Source organism: Ambystoma mexicanum, chromosome 1p (assembly GCF_040938575.1).
Source record: "Ambystoma mexicanum isolate Mex_15411 chromosome 1p, UKY_AmexF1_1, whole genome shotgun sequence".
In the NCBI taxonomy this organism is placed as follows: Eukaryota; Metazoa; Chordata; class Amphibia; order Caudata; family Ambystomatidae; genus Ambystoma; species Ambystoma mexicanum.
This window is the reverse complement of record NC_090921.1, coordinates 397,375,576-397,397,413: the sequence shown is the minus strand read 5'-3', so window position 1 is coordinate 397,397,413 and position 21,838 is coordinate 397,375,576. Positions and strand designations below refer to the sequence as shown.

General features: G+C 45.4%; 1 protein-coding gene across 1 annotated transcript in view; it reads left to right on the top strand.

Moving 5' to 3' along the window:
* The window catches only part of DDX49 (DEAD-box helicase 49), a 561,187-nt gene that overhangs the window by 148,329 nt on the left and 391,020 nt on the right, over positions 1–21,838 (top strand). Inside the window, exon 5 of the mRNA XM_069649167.1 lies at positions 269–456. Coding sequence (XP_069505268.1) covers positions 269–456 — 188 coding nt within the window. The remainder of the gene's footprint in view (positions 1–268; positions 457–21,838) is intronic.

The following is a 21,838-nucleotide window of genomic DNA, read 5'->3' as shown; positions in this document are numbered from 1 at the left end:
CACTGTTTGTGAAAGGGATTTGAAATGCAATAGCCACATACATATAAGGTGTTCTAGTTGCTTTATTTGTGGGTTGCTTTGCGCCACAAGCCTGTAACGGGGTTAATATCATTTCTGGCACAGGCCCTCCCCTCCACCCCCATAGCAGATCCACCAGCAGAGGGTACTGATGATGATGGGATTGTTTCAGTTTTAGTCTGCCCATCATCCGCAACTGTCTCTACTTCCTCATGGACATGATCATTGTTTCATCTCTCATTGCGGTTAGGTCCTAGACGAAGCTGACCGGCTTCTGGAGCAGGGCTGCACAGATTTTACCAAAGACCTGGAGGTGATACTGGGTGCTGTCCCGGCACAGAGGCAGACGCTTCTCTTCAGCGCAACACTGACAGACACCCTACAGGACCTGAAGAGCGTTGCCATGAACCGGCCCTTCTTTTGGGAATCATTATCAGAGTAAGCCAACCTGCCAGATATAATGTAACCCTTCCTTTCCGTCACAGAGACTAGTGTGTGTTAGGTTTGTTGTTAGACCAGCACCTACTGGGCAGACTTGTTCTTTGGTATCTTTATGCATGTTTGTTTTTTATGACTTTCAGTGCTTATTCAATGCTTCTGCAGAGAACCTTGCACCCTTTGATCATTATTATATTCTTTCAGTGCATTCCACCTTTTACCTTAAGTTCCTATTTGTTTAACTATATGGATTGTTCTATCTTAGAGTGTAAATGTAGTCTCTCCAATTGCAAGACTATTTGCATGTTGATTTCCATAGTTGAGAATAGAATCATATGCTTGCATTGCCTTTTCAGGCCCACACTTGGCATAAAAAATTAAGTTGCTCCACCTACGTATATAGAATTTCTCAATACACAGGCTTTTCTTGATCAAGCACATCTAGCTTGATCAATGACATCTTGTACTGTAGTTCGACCCTCATCCATCTTCTCCCAAACCTCCCCAAAGTGTCAGCTTCCCCCTACCTAGAAACATGTGGATTTGCCTCGTAGGAGGTGTTGCATTAAGTAATCTGCTTGAAATGGATGATACCAATCTGGGCTAAACATGCACGATCATCATAACACTCCTAAATCAGAGCAGCGCAATATATTAATTTCATACATTTTAAATGACTGAGGCACTTTCATAATGATCTGGCTAGGATTTGAACAGAGCATGGTGTTAAGATGGATTTCTAGAATCTGGCCTGGTGGACAGATTTTAGGAGGCCACCATAGTTCTAGTGAACAGAGGAACTCTGAGAGGTTAGCCAAACCCAGTGAAGCTAAGCATGGAAAGTGGCCAAGGCTTGCTTAGAGCGGAAAGTGAGTGGGGTCAGGAGTCCACAATGAAACCACATAGTGAAGCACACAATAATTCAATTTAGACAGGCAAGTACAAAATGCTCTTTTATAGGCCAAAATCACACATACTAGAAAATGAAACAAGCATGTACTAGCATCATACAATAATCAAGTATCAAATATATATGCAGTCAACTTTAGGTTTTTAGGAATGCATACAATAACGTAGAAAACTAAAAGAAGGCAAGTAGCAATGTAGTAGAGGGAAACCTGTTCACAAGAATATGCAGTAACTTTATAAATCCAATCCCTATGATGTATGGGGCCTTGTGCCCAAAGTCACAAAGCTTCTTCTTAGGAGAGACCACAGATGTAGGTATTTATTTATTTGCATTTATAAAGCGCACATCTGCCCAGGGGCATCGTGACGCTGTTACAGCTTATTCACTTGTCAGGCAGGCATATCATTAACATTTAGCGGTATAGTACAGTAGCGGGTCTTAGAGAAGACAGTAAATACAGAGCAGGCATGCTGAGCTGTCACTAAGGTTCCAGGTGATCCAGCGTGGTTTTCAGCATTTTGCGGAAGGCGGTGTAGGATCTTTCGTTCCTGAGTGTGGTGGGGAGGGCATTCCAATTTTTGGGGGCCAGGTGTTGGAAACTGGACCCTCCCGCTTTAGTTCTTTTAAAGGCTGGGACGTAGATCTGATTGGTCATGTGTGATCTAATGGGTCTGTTAGATGTGTTGATGGTGATTCTTTCTGCTACGTAGGGTGGGGCCTCAGTGGAGAGGCACCTATGTGCGATGGCAAGTGTTTTAAAGAGGATGCGTTCTTTAACCGGTAGCCAATGTGCTTCTTTCCTCGCCTGGGTGATGTGGTCCCTTTTGGGAATGCTTAGGGCTGCCCCGCACGCATTATTCTGCGTGATTTGTAGTTTAATGTTTATTGCCGAAGTGCCCAAGAGTAGGGGGTTGCAGTAGTCCAGTTTAGTACCTACTGTGGCTCTGGCAATGGATAGGCAGTTTTTGATGGAGAGGAAAGGCTTAACTGCATTGATCACCTTGGTGGTGAGTGCGGCTGAGGAAGCTATTGCATTAACCTGGCGTCATGGACAGAGATGCGTCAAGGTATACTCCAAGAGTCTTGACAGCATTTGAGACTGTGATGGTGGAGTGGTCTATGGTGAAGGTTTTATATTGAGGAGGGAGCTTGTTGAGTGTTTCCCTGCTGCCTGCTTTGAGGATCTCTGTTTTTACAGGTACAGTTCTTGTGGTGGTGAAAATGTTCCAGAAGATATTTTAACAATATTATAGGTCAGTTAAATTATTTCTGATGCTCGTTAATCTGCTTAGAATCGCATGCTGTGCATATGGTCCGACATCCAGTGGTAACCGCAGAGTATTGCATCTTGTCTTTCGGGGACCGAAAGGGGACGTCAGCATAGGCGTGTCTAACAATATCCTGATTGTGACGTGTAGTGTACCCATGTAACTGGTCGCCCTATTGCGGAGCTCTTCATAAGAGACATTGTTAATCCTTGTTTGCCAACTTTGTCGGTTATTCCCCTAAAGTCACTTCGACGGTGTTCAGATACTATGACGAAGACTGCAGGAATTTTCAACGGCGGTGGACTTCAACGCCTAAGATCCGGCGGCAGAGCCATCCACGTGGCCGTGCCCTCTGGCCAGCCTACACAGTAGGGCGTGTGGTGTCGGGTGGTCATATCTTCCGCTATGTCTCTCCTCTTTCCCCCTCTTTACCCTCTAGGTCTGGTCATCACCTTCATTACCTTTCGCTATGGAAAGGACACCATTTAGGTTTTGCCTCTGCAGGGTCGGATACCCATTGAAGGACGAGCACGATAAGTGCAATAACTGTCTGCCCCTTGACCATGACAAAGCGTGGTGCACAGCATGTAGACTCCTTCGACCGAAAACACTTAAGGAGCACTGCGTTAAGCGGTGGGCCGCCTACGGCATGTTGCGTGCTGGATCTTCTTCCCCCACCGCCGCACCCGCTGAAAGTGACCGGAACAATAGTGATGACCATGCATCCATAACAGATGCCATTGACCTTTACGACAGACCCTTCTCGGTCCACCACGCCCGTCCCCGACCCCGCTAGGCCTGACGCAAGTCACGCTATGGGGACAACAACCGGCGACGGGCGTACAAAAAACCCACACTAAACACACAACCCCAAGCCCAGTTTTGACGGTTCCGGCGAAACGGGCGAAAGCGCTGACGGGACCAACGAATATTTGAACAGATTCCTCTGATCTTGAAGATCAACAGCTTTCCCTGTATCCGCAGCAGCGTCTTGCGAATGGGCCTTCAAAAATAAAGGGCGCTACCTCAAAAACACATTTGGCTGGTGAAGCGCGCTCAGCTGACGCTCCGACGCCCCCTAAGGCCCTGGTAGGAGGAAAAAATCTACCGCTAGGCCTCCTAGTCATACGGCACGGCCCACTTCACCGCCAGACATCGCCGAAAGCATTGCGAGAATTACTTCCGGCCTTGGGGCTGAAGCCTAAAGAGTCGATGAAGCGCAAGGAGTGTGCCACGAACGCGTCGAAAGACGCGCCACAGCACCCCGATGCTCACAAGGACTATGAAGACAGTCGGGAGCCTTTGTCTAGCACTATTAGTAACACATTTCGGCGCCATAGGGAGGAATATAAAAATGTTCCACCCATTGACCCTTCTGGTTCATCTAAATGTACCAGGGAAAAATGTGAAGGGTGCATGGACCGTTTGGAAAGGTTTGTCTTGCTTTAAGAGCACCCTACAGCCAAGAGACCTCGGGAGGACCCCCCTTCTGTGTCAACTTTGAGGTTTCCTGGAAATTTAGGACCTTCTCAAGAACATTTCACTTCCATCCACCCTGAAGATCAAATCCAGATGGACACTTATCAAGACATTTACGATGAGGAAGAGGATACTACCTTCCTACAGGACTACACTGCGGATGACCAGGCGGATGCCACAGAAAACTGGGAGGACACTCATCGGGTTGAGACAGACCCATGGGCGCTGCCTACTCACGATCCGGACACAGATGTCCTATGTTTTGGATTCCCCTCCTTCCACTCCGGCCCTCCAGGCTTCACCAGTAGACTATCAGATGGCTTTCAATGCCATCTTAAGGAAGGGAGCCGATAATTTTCAGATCGCCACCCAAGAGGCCATACCTGAACACGATTTCGTGGAGCTCATTCTTAAAGAGAAGCCCCCCCCTCCAGCCAAGCCATTCCTCTCCTAAATTCCATTAAAAGGAGATTGGCTCCTTCCCTGGTCACACCAGCCCAGGCCACGGCTGTGAATCCAATGGTGGAGAAATTATTTCAGCCATCACCTACCGACCCTCAATATATTGAAAGGCACGCCACCCCTGATTCCCTAGTGGTTACCACCACTCGGAAACAGACAGGTGTACCCCTTGCTATGGGAGAGGCACCTCCCGATAAGGAGTCGAAAAGACTGTACGCCTGGGGTAAGCAAATTACTACGGCAGCTGCTTTTACTACGCGCATAGCAAACAACACTACGTTGCTTGCTAGTTATGCCGATGCACAGTGGAACCTGATGCATGAAGGTCTCCAGGAAGTGCCTGAACCCGCAAGAACCAGATTACTCGCTATCGTGGCCGAGGGCAGGCAGGTCAACCAAAATGTAATACAAAACACCCTGGATACTGCAGAGGCGGCAGGAAGGTCCCTGGCTCAGGGCACCCAGCTCAAATGGCACGATTGGCTCCGAAACTCGGGCTTCAAGCCGGAGACCCAAGCAGCCCTTATAAATAAACCTATCGAGGAATCAAACCTCTTTGGTAAAGCAGTCGACGATGCTCTAGAGACTGCCATAAAAGAGCATGAGACTCTTAAGTCTCTTCAGCAAATACCTCAAAAGCCCACCCGCCCCCAGAGGGGAAGCAGTTCCTGCCGGTCCTTTCGATGCCAATCCCGGTCTTCACAGAACATGTACAATACGGAAAACAACTGGAACTCGGGCCAAGCATCGAGCACCCCTGCCAACTATCCAACTAGCCAACTATCCACCTAGGGGTCAGCGACGCGGGAAAGGTAGAGGCAGAGGCCCCAACTCCAGAGGAGCCACAGACTCTGGTCAGAAATGATCTACGGATTCGGGTCCCCTCCCATGTCAACCCGGTCAGGGGGCGCTTAACATCTTTCTCCAGCATGGGGTCTGGCATGGATTCACATGCTCATGAATATTCCCCGTCGTCAGGCTGGGAATCTTCGGTAAAGAAAAAACCAGTATCAGTTTCGTTTCTGATCTGTCTTTCGTAGTAGCAACCAATCACTGATCTCTGCGTCATACTGACCACAGCCAATGACTGCCCTCTACCTAAGCCCCGCCTCTGGCAGCCATCTTCAGATTTTTACCGCACGTTCAAGTGTTGGGATCCTCGTGCTATTGCTCTCGAGCGTTAGTGCTATTTTTTCACGTTTTTTCTCAAAAACTTTGATTTTTTTCGGTCAAAAAGAGCCTCAAGCTCCACCGATTCTTCATCCGATCAACTGGGACCCGTGTCGGATTCGTCTACGCCCCTCAAGGGTGAAGATTTCGTCGAGCTACGCTTTTGGAGGACTCCAGAAGTTTCTCACGCCCATCTCGGACATGGCCCAGGAGAAGGGAAGCTCGACGCCCGGAAAGCTGTTCAGGGTCTGCCCTGGATGCCAGCTTCAGAATGTCTTTAAGGAGGACGAACACTCCTTTTGTCTTTACTGCCTACATGAGGACAAGACGCATGTGGAGAAGGACTGTGCGTTTTGAGGCAATATGTCGGAGCGGACCATGAAGGACCGCCATCAACGTCTCGCCAACTGGCTGGAAGGGAAGAGCCCGTCAGGCGAGAAGAAGAGGAAGAAATCCGAGCGGTCTTCTAAGACCTTTGAGGACGCCCCCGCCAAGGCCTCTATCGAGACAGTCGCGGCGGCCCTGGCTCAGCCTATGGAGGCTACACCAGTGGTGGCGACCTCGGGGCTCAGAGTCTCCCTGCCACCGCGGAGGGAGTCCTCTTTTATGCCCATCGACAGGACCCCCGTGAAACCTCCGACGGAGAAGAAAAAGGGGGGGCAGGAGGTCGTCGTGGATTCGGCCTCAACCTCTGAGGAAGAGCTGATCGAGGTCTTAAGCCACAGCGTTGGCGTGGAAGAAGACCAGCCCGTCTGGAGGGATCCCGATGTAGGAGACGACGATATCGTCGAGGGTGCCGACGGGGCCCCTGACCGCCCGTCGGACTCCCCTCAACCAGCGCCGCAAGACAACTCGGCGGCCATTTTGTTGGCTATACAGTCCTTATGCTCGGAGATAAGGACAAGACTGCCGTTACCACCAGCGGAGGAACCGCTCCCGACGGGGGACCCGGAGCCAGGCCCTTCTGGGAGCCCTCCCCCTAAGAGAAGAAGGATTCACCCTCCACCTCCTTTTCAACCATCGCGCCCTGTTCAGCCCTCCTCCCCGTCCACGTCTCGTGGGGATGATACGGGGACTGACACGGCCGCCGAGGCGGGGCTTAGGTAGAGGGCAGTCATTGGCTGTGGTCAGTGACGCAGAGATCAGTGATTGGTTGCTACTACGAAAGACAGATCAGAAACGAAACTGATACTGGTTTTTTCTTTACCGAGGATTCCCAGCCTGACGACGGGGAATATTCATGCGCATGTGAATCCATGCCAGACCCATGCTGGAGAACAACAGTTATAGGTTAGTAACTTTTTCCTTCCTTTCGGCATGGGAGGGAATTACATCAGACCAGTGGGTTCTAAAAACAGTCGCCCACGGATACTGTGTGGAATTCGCCTGACCCCCACAATTCAGACCGCCCAAAGCATGACGCCTGACGCCAGACCATCTGCAAATCCCAATACAAGAAGCAGAGGCACTTCTGTAAAAGGACGCCATAGAAGCCGTCCCTATTCTTCAGGTAAACAAGGGTATTTATTCAGTGTACTTCCTTGTACCCTTTGTTAAACTTGCGCCCATTGAACAAATGTACCAAACCTCAAAAATGTCATATGGTAACCCTACAGGAAGTAATCCCACTGTTGAAACGGGGGGATTACATGGCATCATTGGACATGAAAGATGCATACTTTCATATTTCAATGTTGCCAGCGCACAGAAAATATCTAAGGTTCATGATAGAGGACAGGCACTATCAATTCAAGGTACTCCCCTTCGGCATTGCCTTGGCGCCAAGGGTGTTTACAAAAGTCCTGGCAGTAGCAGCAGCACACCCGCGCAGACTATCCGTCTCTGTTTGCCCTTACCTCGACGACTGGCTCATAACAGGGGACTCTTACGGAGCATGCCTAAGGAATACTCGGAAGACAATAGACCTCCTGTTCAGTCTGGGATTCTCCATCAACAAGAAGAAATCCAGCTTAGACCCGAGTCAAGTCAACAATTTCTAGGGGCCCTAATTCAGACAAAGGACGGCCTCGTCTTTCCCTCCAACGAGACGGTTCAGAACATACTTTCTCAGATCCCTCAATATGTAGCCATTTGGGAAGTGACGGTCCGCAAGGCCATGCGCTTGCTAGGTATGATGGCGTCATGCATTTTCTTGGTTCCCCACCCGCGGCTGTGCTTGCGTCCCATGCAAGAGTGGCTCAACAGCCAGTGGTGTCAGGCCAGCGGACAATGGGAAGATCTGGTAGTTGTATCGCCAGCCCTCGTTCTCTCTCTCTGCAGTGGTGGTCGAGGGAAAACCGCTTGAAGGGTAAGACCTTCACCAACCCCGCAGTGGAAGCCACTCTCGCGACAAACGCAGACAAACGCATCTCTCACAGGGTGGGGGGCTCACCTACTTCAGCAGACAGCGCATGGAGTGTGGTCGCCACAGGTAGCATCCAACCATATAAATCTGTTAGAGCTATTAGCGGTGTTCAAAGCACTGAAGGCCTTTCAGACACAGCTACAAGGGAAGACAGTTCTTGTCCTGACAGACAGCACCACGGCCATGTATTACCTAAACAAACGGGGGCACACACTCTCCAGGACTATCCAAGCTGTCCCAAAACATTTGGATGTGGGCTCTCAAACACAAGATGTTCCTGTTGTCCCAACACGTTCCAGGGGAACTCGATCTTCTAGCAGACGGGGTCAGCAGAGATTTCCCACAACCCATAGAATACGAATGGCGTCTACACAAAGACAACGTCTTAAATGTCTTCGCAGAATGGGCTTCCCAGAGATGGACCTGTTCGCAACTCAGGAGAACGCCCAATGCCAAGACTAAGCCTCCAGGTATCCCCAGAATCGCTCCAAGGTGAACGGACTCTGGATAGCATGGTCAGGGAAATTTGTCTATGCCTTTCATCCCCTACTCAACAACATAGTGCACAAGATGCACCAAGAACCAGTCACCATGATATTGGTGGCCCCCATGTGGGCCCGCCAACCCTGGTTCGCTCATCTAATGGAAATGTCCCCCCCCCCCCCCTGTGAGACTACCCTGCCCGTACAACATGTTGTCTCGGGACAGGGGGGGAGACACTACACCCATGCTGGCAAACTCTGAATTTAGCAGCCTGGCTCCTGAGGTCATAGAGGTTGGACACCTTCAACTGCCTCAGAGATGCATGGACATACTCGGGGAAGCTAAAAAACCTAACCCTCGTTATTGCTATGGTGGTAAGTGGTAACGCTTTGTCATCTGGTGTAAAACCAAGGGCGTCAATCCCATTGACTGCTCGTCTACCCACATAGTGTTGTACCTAACTCATTTGTTAGACTCAGGTTTGGTTTTTAATTCCCTGAAGGTTCATCTAGCTGCTCTATCAGCCTACACTACGTCACAATAGAGTGTCGTGGTGGAAAATACCTGTTAAGGCTTTTATGGAAGGGGTTAAGAGAATTCACCCCCCGTGACCCCCCTCCCCCCGCATTTCTAACCCAGCTCCTGGATGGGATCTAATTGTGGTTTTGACCAGACTCGTGGGGTCTCCTTTTGAACCGAAGCATAAAGCAGGTCTAAAAGACCTTACTTATAAGACGGCTTTCCTAGTGGCTATCACTTCTATTAGCAGGGTTAGCGAACTACAGGCCCTTTCAGTTCTAGACCCTTTTGTTAAAGTCCACAGGGATAAGGTGGTTCTGTGCACTCATCCCAGATTTGCACCTAAATTCATCTCTAAGTTCCATGTAAACCAATCAATCGAACTTCCCACTTTCTTCCAGAATCCCACTAGCATGGCCGAAAGAAGACTACACACACTAGATGTGCGCATGGCAGTCATGTTTTACCTGGAAAGAATTACACCACTGAAGACAAACCAGTTTTTCGTTTCAGTGGCAGCTGGTAGAGGAGGGGATCCTGACTCTAAATCGGCTATCTTGCTAAGAGAGAACTGCCCTTCAATCCTAGAGCACACTCTACTCTGGGCACTGGGGCTTCCAGTCCATTTGCAAAGTGGCAACCTGGAGTTCTGTACACACCTTGACAAAACACTATTGCCGAGACACTCATTCTAGATCTGATTCTTGGGTAAGATAAGCAGTATTAAGACATCTTTTCACTACTGTTCCTTCTCGCAACCCACCTCAAACTCTGGGTACTGCTCGCTAGTCTATACACAGCATGTGATTCTAAGCAGATAAACAAGCATCAGAAGTCCTGCATTACTTACCGTAATAGCATTTCTGATGAGTGTATCTTCTTAGATTCATATGCGCCCACGCTGCCTCCCCGCTCGTGTGGAAGGAACATTGACGTCTTACTACTGTCTCTCTTTATGTACTCACTCACAATAGCCTTGGGCTCCCTCATAGCAGAAAAAATACAATCGGAGGAACCTCGTCGCATGAGGGAGTTTGGGTACACTACACGTCACGATAGGGATGATGTTACAGACAGGCCTATGCTGACATTCCCTTTCGGTCCCGAAAGACAAGATGCAATACTACTCGGTTACCACTGGATGTCGGACCATATGCACAGCATGTGAATCTAAGCAGATACAATCATCAGAAATGCTATTACGGTGAGTAATGCATGTCATTCTGATCTTTCAGATGCAAGCTTTTGGATCCAACAATCAAAAAAGTAATGGCATGGAATAACCAAACTTCATTCTAAGGAGAACAGGGGGTGGTGAATGCGTTGCAATTACTTACCCCACTGACTACGGTTTTCCCAGGTGACTAGGTAGATCGACTGGGGGTCGCTGGAGGTAGGGTTTCCCGCTGTTGTATCCAGTCGAAGATGCTGTGAGGGGTCCGAAATGCAAGGCGGTCACAAAGGTAATGTTTTTATTTCAAAATGTGCCATTTTTTTGAATGAAAAAGGGTTGGATGACCGCCTCTTTCCCTGACCAAATAAAGATGTACCTGCCTAGCAAACTAAAACTGAAGTAAAATTAATTTGTGTCCAAAAAGTCTCTGACCCTCAAACTGATGCACACAACAAAACTAATCAAGGAAAGTATGGGTAACTTTAGTTTCACAAAAAAATTACCCAATTCAAACTTTAAAGTTCTTGAAAGCACTCTTTGCAAGGCATAAATTAGTTTTCAAAAATTGATTAGCAGAGTTTGCTAATTAAATGTTTTTTGATTAGCAAACAGACCCATTTGATTAGCAATTTTCTACTAATATTGCTAATGTTACAAGACTTTATTTGGACCCAAGACATTAAATGAGCAACAATACAGCAGTTATGAGTACCGCTGAAATAAGATATTAGTGAGAGGAGTCAGGCCTTGCCAATTCTTTACATTTCAGCTAGACGTACAGGTTGCGTAAATTAGTTTACCTATTCAGCCTAAGAGAAATGCACTCGACCCATAAGAACGGAGGACAACAAATTTAAAATGCGATTTCTGTAAAAGGGTGCATGTTACTACAAACCCACCTTATGTTTGGCACACTGCTGCCCCCCAGAGGCCAGCCATGCACAGTGAAACGTTTATTTGATATTTACTGCAAACAAAGTAAATATTTAAATAAAGGTTTCAAACTTCTCTTGTAAACGCTACTCGCCCTTCATAAAATCTACTCGACTATGCAATTGGGCGAAAAGACTTTGAGAGCCATAGATGAGTCTGTAAAAGGTTAGCTGCATGAATGGACACAAATAGTTAAGATAAAAAAGGCTCTGAAAACAGTTTGGCCAGTTGTCTCCCACAGGTGGTAATATATTATACAATCCTAAGCATAAAGAACGCGAGAGCTCTGGGGGCTAACTACAGTGCTTGGTATTGCAGTAGATCTGTGGATGTACAGACTGGATTGAACTACTGATCACTACTTTGCATAAGCATCTAGTTCGCTTTGTCTATTGATTATGTAAGTGGTAAGAAAGAGACTAAGCAGAATGGATCATCTAGCAGCCATAGAACTGGGCAAACTAGGTGGAAGATTGTAGTCTGTGGTCATCTCACTTTCAGGGTAACTGGCATAAAGCAACAGCGTGATTGGATAGAATGTCAAGGAGTACGATTTACTCATGGGTTGAGCACCAGTTGCAAGATCTATTCAACCTGCAGGTTACAGAACAAGGTTTGTCATCAAAAGCATTTGATCCTGAACATTTTCAAAAGTGTTCACTCGTCAATATGATGCATCTTTCCCAACAAAATGAAATATAGTTGACACTATGCTATTTATATACACTAACCTAAACATTACTGTAAAGCATGGAGATGATGCAGTGTTTTACAGTACCAATACTGTAATTATGCATTATGTAACAACTTACATTTTATGAATGGAATTGCACGACTATCTTTAGAAAAAATATAAAGTTGACACATACATCTTTTTGCCAGACAGGATATAGAAAGCTTAAAAGTATCATCCTGATTTATTCTGGACTGCAATTATTTGAAAAAGAAAAAAAATCCTGCCTAGCATTCCCACATTTGGCACTCAAGAGTGGAGGAGACGATTACTGCTGCACTTACTCTCCATTAGCACTTGTAACGCTCACCTGGTATCCACGACGACGTCACTCATCCTGTTCTGACCTCTTACGACCTCAAACCCTTCCCTGGAGGCTATTCCACTGGAGACTGGGCCTGAAACACAGGATAAACACAGTTTAACTCCCTATTGTCTGTGTGCTTGAACCCCTTCTTCCTCCGGGGTCCAACCCTTCCCTTTGATCCACAGCTCACCTTGTTTTCTTGGATAGTGTGCTCTCCGTCCTGCTTTCAGCGCAGGGGCGCGTTGATTGATGCGGGCTCGTTGCTGCCTAGTTACTTCACTGGCAAGAGTCCGACAAGTAAGTATGAGTCTTTTGAACAGTTCTCTAACTTAGTTCCTTTCCTTCCTTAGATGATGGCCGGCGTCCGGGGATGGCGGCGTGCTGCTGGGATGAGTAGCGCTGAAGGTGAGTGAGAGCGCGATGCACCCCTTTCGTATTTGCATTGAACTGAGTTATTTTTCTGTGTCTTTTAGGTGCCGCGACGTTTTCAGCGTGGATGCCGGTTATGAAGAAAAAATGCGGTGGGTAAGCGCGGTATGCAGCGCCTCTAGATGTTTCCACCGTACCTGGAGTGTCTTTTCCCTCTTGCAGATGGATGAGGAGTTCCGGAGACAGAGTTCCCCCAGAGCGGCTGGGATTCAGGTAAACGTTTGAAGCTTGTATATTATTTAAAAATAAGCAAAGATTTGCAGAATGCGTACTAATGCCTTTTTTCTGTTCTTTTCCCTTTTCCTTAGGAAGCGGCATGCCGGGATGGGAATGACACCGCCGAAGATGCCCGCAGAACAGAAGGAGCGATGAGTGATGGGCAGAAGCGCCGCAAGGTAAGGCTGTTCCTAATAGTGTTCTTGTTCTTGCAGGATCTGAGCGCAGAAGAAAGATGCAGGCCTACTGGAGACCGATCCGAACACATTGAGTGTCACGCTGCAGGTGCAGAAAAACGCAAAGCATGTTTCTCAGTCTGGGTGTGGCTTAAATAGTCTCTGGGTATCCCAGGTGTCTCTGGGCTGAACCACACCCAAAAGACTAGACCGCACATGCAGTTCTGGGAACCGAAATATGTGGGGGCATCCATCCTTTCCCCCATCAATGCATTACATGTCCAATCCCCAATGTTATCCTATGGGAGTGAGTGAGTCTGGTGCCACAAGCGCCAAGTCTGACTCCAAGTCGGTCTTTGGAGGGATGGAGAGGCCCTTGAGGGCTATGTAGGTGAATCGTGGCCTGGCTCCAGCCTGACATCTTGGAGGGCTGGGGACACGAGGGGCAGGAATCATGTCGGCACTTGAAGTGAACAGAGAAAAGAGGGTGAAGAGAGCACTGAGGGTAAGAGGGCGAGCAGAGCCTTCATTGAAGAGGGCAATTTAAATAGCTAAATAAATAGCTAACTTTGCTACACAAGTGTCTATTTGATTAGCAAATTTACAGAATTGCATAGCAAATTGCTATGCGACACCGCTTATTTTATGCCTTGCCTTGTTACCAGTGATGGACTCCCTTCCCCTGGATTTATTCGGGAACGGTTTGAGCGCAGTTCTGATTCAACAAATCTATTCAAGGTAACGTAAGAAGTCTCTTCCAACCACTTTTTTTTTTGGAACACAACAAATGTTTTTTCCACAAAGGTTCATTGATCGTTCAAAACCAACTGGTGTTTTGCACAATATCCGCTCGTAACACACATTCAAAACAAAAAAAAAATTTTTTTCAAATTATCCACTATTTGTCAAGACAGCACTTTGATCTTTCTTAATGCACCTAGTAAACCACTGTAGTCAGGATAGCTTATCAACATTTCTTTGTTGATGCCACTGCTTGTCAAACTAATAATGAAGTAAATACGTTCTTTGCTTCAATACAGGTTCTTTCGCCACACATTTTTGCCACAAATGTATTTCATCAAACCATCTTCTTCTTTCGTGGTCTACTTGCCTGTATAATCCCTTTCCTGGTAAACTCTCCTGCCAAGAGGGAAAACTCCTACAAGTACTTTCAACCTTGATGGTAATATTGTTTCCAAGATTCTCCACACCAATCTCTCTTGGAAGGAGGGTTGAACAATAACTACCTTTTTTATAGTCTCTTGACTCTTGAAAATGGCTCTTAACAGCTTCTATACAGTCTCTAGACTGGTGGCAGTTTGGGTTAAAAGTAACCCCCAGTTGAGTTCCCAGAAAGAGAGAGTTGTTCTCTTGTCGCCTCTGTATGTTTTCAGTCTCTTGTCTGTTGGCCGTATGGAATATAGGCTTTCCCAAATGTATATTTCCTAAAAGGGGATTTAGGCCTTGGTTACTTTATTGGGGTCTTCTCACAGTTTCTTGTCCGTTGTTAATGCTGGTTATAAGCTTTTCCTAGGAGCAGTTTTAATGTGGCTTTCTCACAGCTAGTTGGTTGTTGGCAATGCTGGTTATAATCTTTCCCCAATATCAATCCTCTATAAGGAAAATTTCTTCTTTGCCACTTTTGTTCGGTTTCTTTGCTTATTCAGTATTTACAATAAGCGGTTTCTGCTTTTGTTTCATTACTGGTTTGGTGTTCAAAATTGTTATATTTCAATAACTTTCTTGTATTGAGCACCCCAGGGTCAGCATTTACATCTAGCCAACCCACTGGGTCTCTGTGGCAGCTCCTTCTCACAGTCCAGTGTTGCGGCCAGACTACGGCATCCTCCCTGCTCTCTCTCCTGCTTCCACGTACCTTCGGTAAGATGCTCATCTGTCTTGTGGTATTCTGACAGCTCTGTTGACCTTTACCAACACGCTGTATGCTGCTTTGGAAGCTTGTCTCCTCAGTTGGGCTTCTTCTTGACACCCCAATACCTGCTGCGCGTACTCTTCATGAGGGCCGCGAATGGCATTCTTGGTTCCGTGGCTGCTTCTACTTTTTTTTTTTCTCATTTAGTTTTTTTAATTGGTTTATTTAAACCTTTAAAAAACAGAAAACATTTGTCATCTCATTATCACAATTAATCATCATGTAGTCATATACCTGTCATTAATCATTTAGTAATTCATTGTTCTATCCATCATTTGGGAGTACATGCTAAACTAAATCCTTGCAGGTTTCAACCAGAAGTTCTTTTATCTCTTTCAAAAGAAACGTTAGCGCAATAATCAGCTTTCTGTCAGTCCCATCAAACATTGACTGCCACCAGTCATCCGCACTCATCGTTTGCTGTTCAAGAAACACTGGACCTAAATACCTAGTTCTTAAAGTTCGAAACTTTAACGTTTCAACATGTGAATTACCAAACCGGCATGTTAGGTTTATTTTGACCACATGCTTAGTCGCTCTTTTGTTTTAAATGCATTTAATCGAAAATGCATATATAAGGATCTGTGATGCGAACTTGGAAATAGTGAGACGTAGTTTTGCAAGTCACTGTGTGCTCTCGCCTCACAAGGGACATCTTTCATAAGTCTAGATTTCCTTCTTAGGTTGCCCGTCTGAATCCAATCCGATCTCCACAGTTTCTTTTTTGCCAATTCTGGATTGTCGTGCAAATTAGTTAGGTCAATTTCGTTTCCTTCTAGTACTTCAAGGCTTTGCTTATTCCATATAGATAGCATGGAATTTGGATTCCCACCACCAGGCTTATGTAAAATTTGAAACTGTAGCAATGGATTTTCCAGTGTTGTTTTCCGAAAAAAGGCATAAAAGATTCCAACACACTCGAGCATTAATCGATATTAGACCTAGTTGTAGCGCAGACACGCAGTTGAGATTCCTTTGGGTAATTGAGGAACTTTAACCCAAAGTATATTTTCCAGAGTAGACCAAAGATCGTGTGGATATCCAAACGCGTTTTCAGCTCCAAAGATTAATGTTGGCACTACCTTTTGTTGGTAGAAGTTAATGACGTCTTAACGAAAATGTGCCATATTGTTTGTTTAGGACACTTGCTTGGCTAGCCAAAGAGCGACATTTGCTTTTGGCTGTTGCCACCCATGATGCGTCGTTAATATTTGCACTGATCATCATGCCTAAATATTTTGTCTCAGCTGTCATGTTCAGACTCTTTTCCCATGTGCCAAACAAAAGCATCTTTGTTATTATTTTTCCTCAACCTTGGATTTTGGAAGCACACAAATCACATTTTGGTTGATGTGAAGACAATTAATTTTGGCGTATGCTTCAACCACATCCTATTTGCTTTGGAGTCCATTTGGAGTCATATCCAGTAAGATTAGGTCGTCTGCATACATCAACCAACTCGCATGAGATCCGTCAATTTTTGGTGAAAAGGAATGTGCTTCGTCAATTGCCAAGCCCACATCTGAGATGAATAGATTAAATATGATCGATGCAAGAGGACAACCTTGTTTCACACCCTTGTGGGTGTCATGGTCATGAAGTCAGGGGCACAGGCATGCAGGGGTCGCATGCACAGGAGACCTGGGTGGACACTGTCCTGGCGCCTTTGGCGCCAGTCTCATGAACAAAAGTAAACAAGAACATCCATTTAACACCAAAAAGCTTTTATTATGGGCATATCACTTCAGATGCATTAACCTTGAACATTCCATCCATTAAGCAGCCCCAAGTGTATTCTTGGGTGTGGCTGCTAAAGGATTGCCTTTGCACGTGCTCACTCTCTAGGAGTGGCAGGGTGTGGCTGGTAAGCCGGCCCTAATGGGCGTGCCCACGATCTCAGCTATATAAGCTGCACCGATCCTCAAGACAGACGTTTTGCGTTATTCTGCACTTGCAAGCAGCGTAACGCTCACTGTTGCCCGAGGTCAGACTTACCTTTGAAGATCCTGCTTCCTGAACATCCTGCTTCCTGCCAGCATACTTACCAACTGGGGGAAGCTGCTCTTACCTGTACATCTCTTCGGCGAACCAAGTATTCATCTTTACACTTTCCGGAACACCGAATCTTCATCTTGGCACCGCAGCACGACACGCTCAATCGTCGACAGCAGCACCTGCAAGGAAAAACAGAAGACCAGGATAGACATCGAAAAAACAGTCAGTTTAAGGTTGCGCTTCGCCATATTTTGCTCTTTTCCTTAAACCATCACTTACCTGCTGTTGAACATTGCGGTAGCATCCATCTTCCATCTGGCCTCGTCTCGCGTCTCAAAGCTGCATTGAGGCCGCATTTCCATCTAAGGGAAGAAAACAGAAAAGAGACATTATTGCGGGCATAAATGGGAGCAACATATAAAGACATTAAACGGAGCGAACAGCATCACAAGAGCTCAAGAAAGACTTAAGAATCCTAAGGAGAAGCATAGTCGCAGCTGGACTGGTCTAATCCTTATCAGGGGTCAGTGAAGGTACTAGATCCCATTCGACGTGCCCCTGCCAGAAGTAGCAGGACGGAGAGCTTTTCTTCCATAATTGACAGGAGCAGTATCACCACGTACCACCGCTCACAGCTTTTCTACTGACGGAGAGGCCTGAAGGGGGTGATTCAAGTTCAGGGAGGGCTGCAACCGTGCCCCAAAGCCTCTGCAGAGACCAGGTGAGCGTAACAGTGGGTGTTAATTTCCGTTGATAATGTCCCCTTAAAATCCAGCCGAATTTTAATGCTGATGCCCTTATGAAGTTCTCTAATGGCTGCTAATAAGCTAGGAGGACACTCCCAATTCTTCAATTTTCTCCAGAGTTTGCATCGATCGATGCTATCGTGTGAAAAATCTACAAAGTAGATTTTGTTCTTGGTTCGTAGTGCCTCCATTTTAAAAAGATTTAGGATTAAGAGATTCAGGCAACATCCCACATCCTTCACAAACCCGGTTTGTCTAATATCAATTTGGTTACTTTCTGTAGACCATTTTAGAAGTTTCTGTTGAAGAGTTGCATTTACCTTGCCCAAGACGTCTAGCAGCGCTATCAGACGATAATATTTAGGATTAGCTTTATTTCCTTTTATTAAAAGCGGCACGACAACTGCAGTTTTCCACGATTTTGGGGTTGCACATTTGTTGGTAATTCTCTTGATTAAGGTATCGCAGATGTCTGCCCATCTTTCGGGATTTCTCCTAATTGTGTAATTTGTTAGGCCATCCGGGCCTGGGGCCCTTGATAGGCTTGCCTTTTTAATAATACTCAGGCAGCCTCCGAAAACATATTTGTCTGTAAGGCAGTCTGTGGCACACATTCATTGTTAATGAGCCTCCAGAACTCTGAAGCGTTTTGATTCTTCAATTTTGACAGCATTAATTCAGCATCATTTTGTAACATGACTGCTTTATGCGCTATGATCCAGTTTTGTATTTCTGTTTTGCTATTTTTTCTGTTGCCAGAAATATTATTGGATCATCCTGTGAGGTATTTCTTATTTCACTCCGCATCAGCAGTTTATGCTTCAAAATTTCCAGTTCGTATTTATGTTTTGGCACAAAATGTCTCGAGCCTTGTTTTTTCTCCATGAATTGACAAAACAAATGCTGATATTCGATCCTCATCTACGTTATAATATCTTCGAGCAATTTCGTTCACTGCCTCATCCTTGAGTTTAAGTCTTATTCTACTTGAGTCTACTACAGCATGTTTCCATTCTAGTTGTTTATTTTCACCTGGAAAAATTAACTTCAATTTCACCATGTCGTGGTCACTTGAGATCATAGGTGTAACATCTAAACTGTCCACCATTGTATGCAGGGCCTCAGATACAAAGATGTAATCAAGTGTTGACTTTTGATCAGCTCTTCTCCATGTTTCGTTAGCTGGAATATCACTGACTGTGTTGTCGTTTAACATGAATATCTTTCTAAGGTCCATCTCAAGGCACCACTGTGATATTAATTGGGCTTCTGCATGTCTATTTGTTTCGTTCTTGTTTTCAGCTCTGACACAATCAATGTTTAGATCACCACAGAGGATTGTGAGAGGAGTCATTTTCCTCATATATTGTATCCAAGATCGCAGTTACTTGATCTATAAAGGAGGAGGTACCTGTTGCAATGTGGTTCCAGTATAGATTAATGATGTATAGTAACTCAGCTCCGCCCTTGGGATTCTTTGATCTCATGACAGTTGTGACTTGAATGTATGGAGAAACGTGATCAGATTTAACAATCCTGAAACCAGAGGATTTCTTGACTACAGTTAAAAGACCTGCCATTGGTCTTCTTTTCAACTTTTTTATTGCCGGATTTATCGCAATTTCAAATCCGTTCAAAGTTGGGCATTGTGAACGCCATGCTCCTTGTAGACATTCTAGGTCTTTAACCCAATTTATCTGAAATAAATGCATGAAACCTCTGGTATTCCAGGTTCCAAGGGTGCATAGGATGGAATCGCTCACATTCTGGCACTAGGTTTCATATTTGTGGCTCAAAGTGGTGGCCAGCCAGGACCAATAATTAGATTTTTCTATGTTGGTTTTAGAGCGACTTTGATCTTCACTTGTGGTAACCTTGTCACCACTACTGCCTTCAATGGTGATTTTTATTTGATCATCGGGATACAGTTTTAAAGATGTTTGTGTCACCACTACTTGGCTGTGACCCACAGCAACTCTCGATTCCTCAAGGACTGCGTGTGCTTTGCAGACGGAGACCTTTTCTCTGCCGCAGAGCGAAATCATTGTGGTGAGTTTGTGTTAGATTGCTCGTTCATAGAGCTACACATCACCTGGTCTGTTAATTTGTGTATGTCAAATCCAAGTGATGCAAGCAGAGAGGCGGCTTCAAGCACGATTTCAGCTATTATTATAGATTGTAGATGGACAATCACTTTGTCGTCCCTCTCCTCTTCTGGAAATTCCACTGTCGTTAAGTCTTCCGATTCGATAGTTCTTAGACTTGGCACGAGGTAGAACAACGGCAACACATAGTGCCGATTGAGGATTAAATCGTCACTATTGTCGATCCGTTCTAGCCGCAGTCGGTGTGGGGCTTGCGTTTTAGACTTTCCTCGTGTAGTACCTTTATTATTTGTTTGTGGGACCAACTTTGTTCTTCTTTGCCACCCCGTCCTTGCATATTTTTTGGTACTTAAACCGGTTTGGTGGACATGGCTATTTCAGAGCAGCTAGCATTGCTGTTTCCCCTAGACACAAACATTGTCATTTGACAACGATACGTGCTTTTTTCCACCTCGGATCATGTCCATTATCTGTGTTTGTCGGGTAAGTGTTTCCCTTTATCATTTAAAGTAGTAAAAATTTGACTTTTTTCAGGAACCTCCAGTCTGGTCGGTATCTCTCTCTGTACTAATGTAAATTTGACTGGTTTAGACATCCCACTTAATGCCTCTGCGATGGATTTTTCCGGGGCTGCGTCAATTGTTATTATGGGAGTGATAGGCACACTCTTTTCATCCGCTTCCTCATCTTCATAGGTTGACATGTTCACTAAGTCGATAGATGTGTTGTCATTGCAGACTGTCTAGCCCTCAACATCTTGTTTTTTTCTTGTGCTCCACCTCAGTGTTTTTCTTTGCTTGGAAGTACTTTCCCCTTTTGGTTGTTACTGTTGACTATTACGTTCACAGTCTTGATGTTGCAGAGAAACTTCCTCGAATTGTTGTTACGCCTTGTTTTTTTGACAGTCTGGTTCTTGGTCTTTTTAGTAGGCCCACACTTTAATGTTGATTTGGATGAGATGTTAGGGTCTTCCAAAGAAGGTCCTTTTAAATATGGAGAAAAGGCCATTTGCACTGTTAACGTCAGTTGCCGCAGGATATGAAGTTTCCTTTACTGGTATGTTAGTTCCAGACATTAAAGAAGTAGTATTGGCTATTTGAGGATTTTGCAGTGCAGGATTGTCTAAAGCCAAACAATTTTTTAATCGACTCATCACTTTGGGACAATAAGGACCTCACTTCATTGTCATCCAAAGGGACAACTTGAACAACTTTGTCTTTGTCATTTGAATGCAGAACTTGAACCACCTCACAACCAATTTTTTGCAACTCATTTTTGTCATTGATGGTTGTGATAGAAGTTGGCATTCTTTCCAAGGTCAGGCCGACATTATGATTACATAAACTGCCAGGTAGCTGACCTTGAGCCATAAGTCGATCTTATTATTGCATTCCTCGATCTTGTTATGTTCAAATTTCTGAGGCTGACACTCCACCCATTGACAAGTCATAGTCTGGGTTACTATCTTGTTTGTGACCTTCTCCTAAGACAGACTTGTTTTTAAAGAGGCCCAGCACTTTTTTTGCCACCTCGGCCAAAAGTTTTTTTTCCAGACTGTTGTTTTTTTTGTTTGTTCTGTCACGGTGTTTAGAGACACTTACATTTTTTATTTAAGTCAAGGTGAATTAGTTTCAATTCTTGATTGTCATGTTCCAACTTAAGTATTTTTAATTTCGTTATTGCGATCAAGGTTGAAAGGTGCTTAATATTGTCATTTAAATGTTCATACAGTTTGACAAATGGAGCAATGGTGATAGCCATTGATGCCATTATGGTCGATTGAATTTCACGAGTAAAGTACTCCCTTTGGTAAACGAGGCCTACCAGCTTTTTTCACCCACCTGACTTTTGGGAACTTAGTTCCATGATTGAAGAGTCAGTCGTGGAAGACTCCAGAGATGATGAACTTCCTGTATCTGATATTGCTAATTGATTCAGTTTTGAACGAGTCACTGTTTCAAACTCTGTCCTGTTATCCA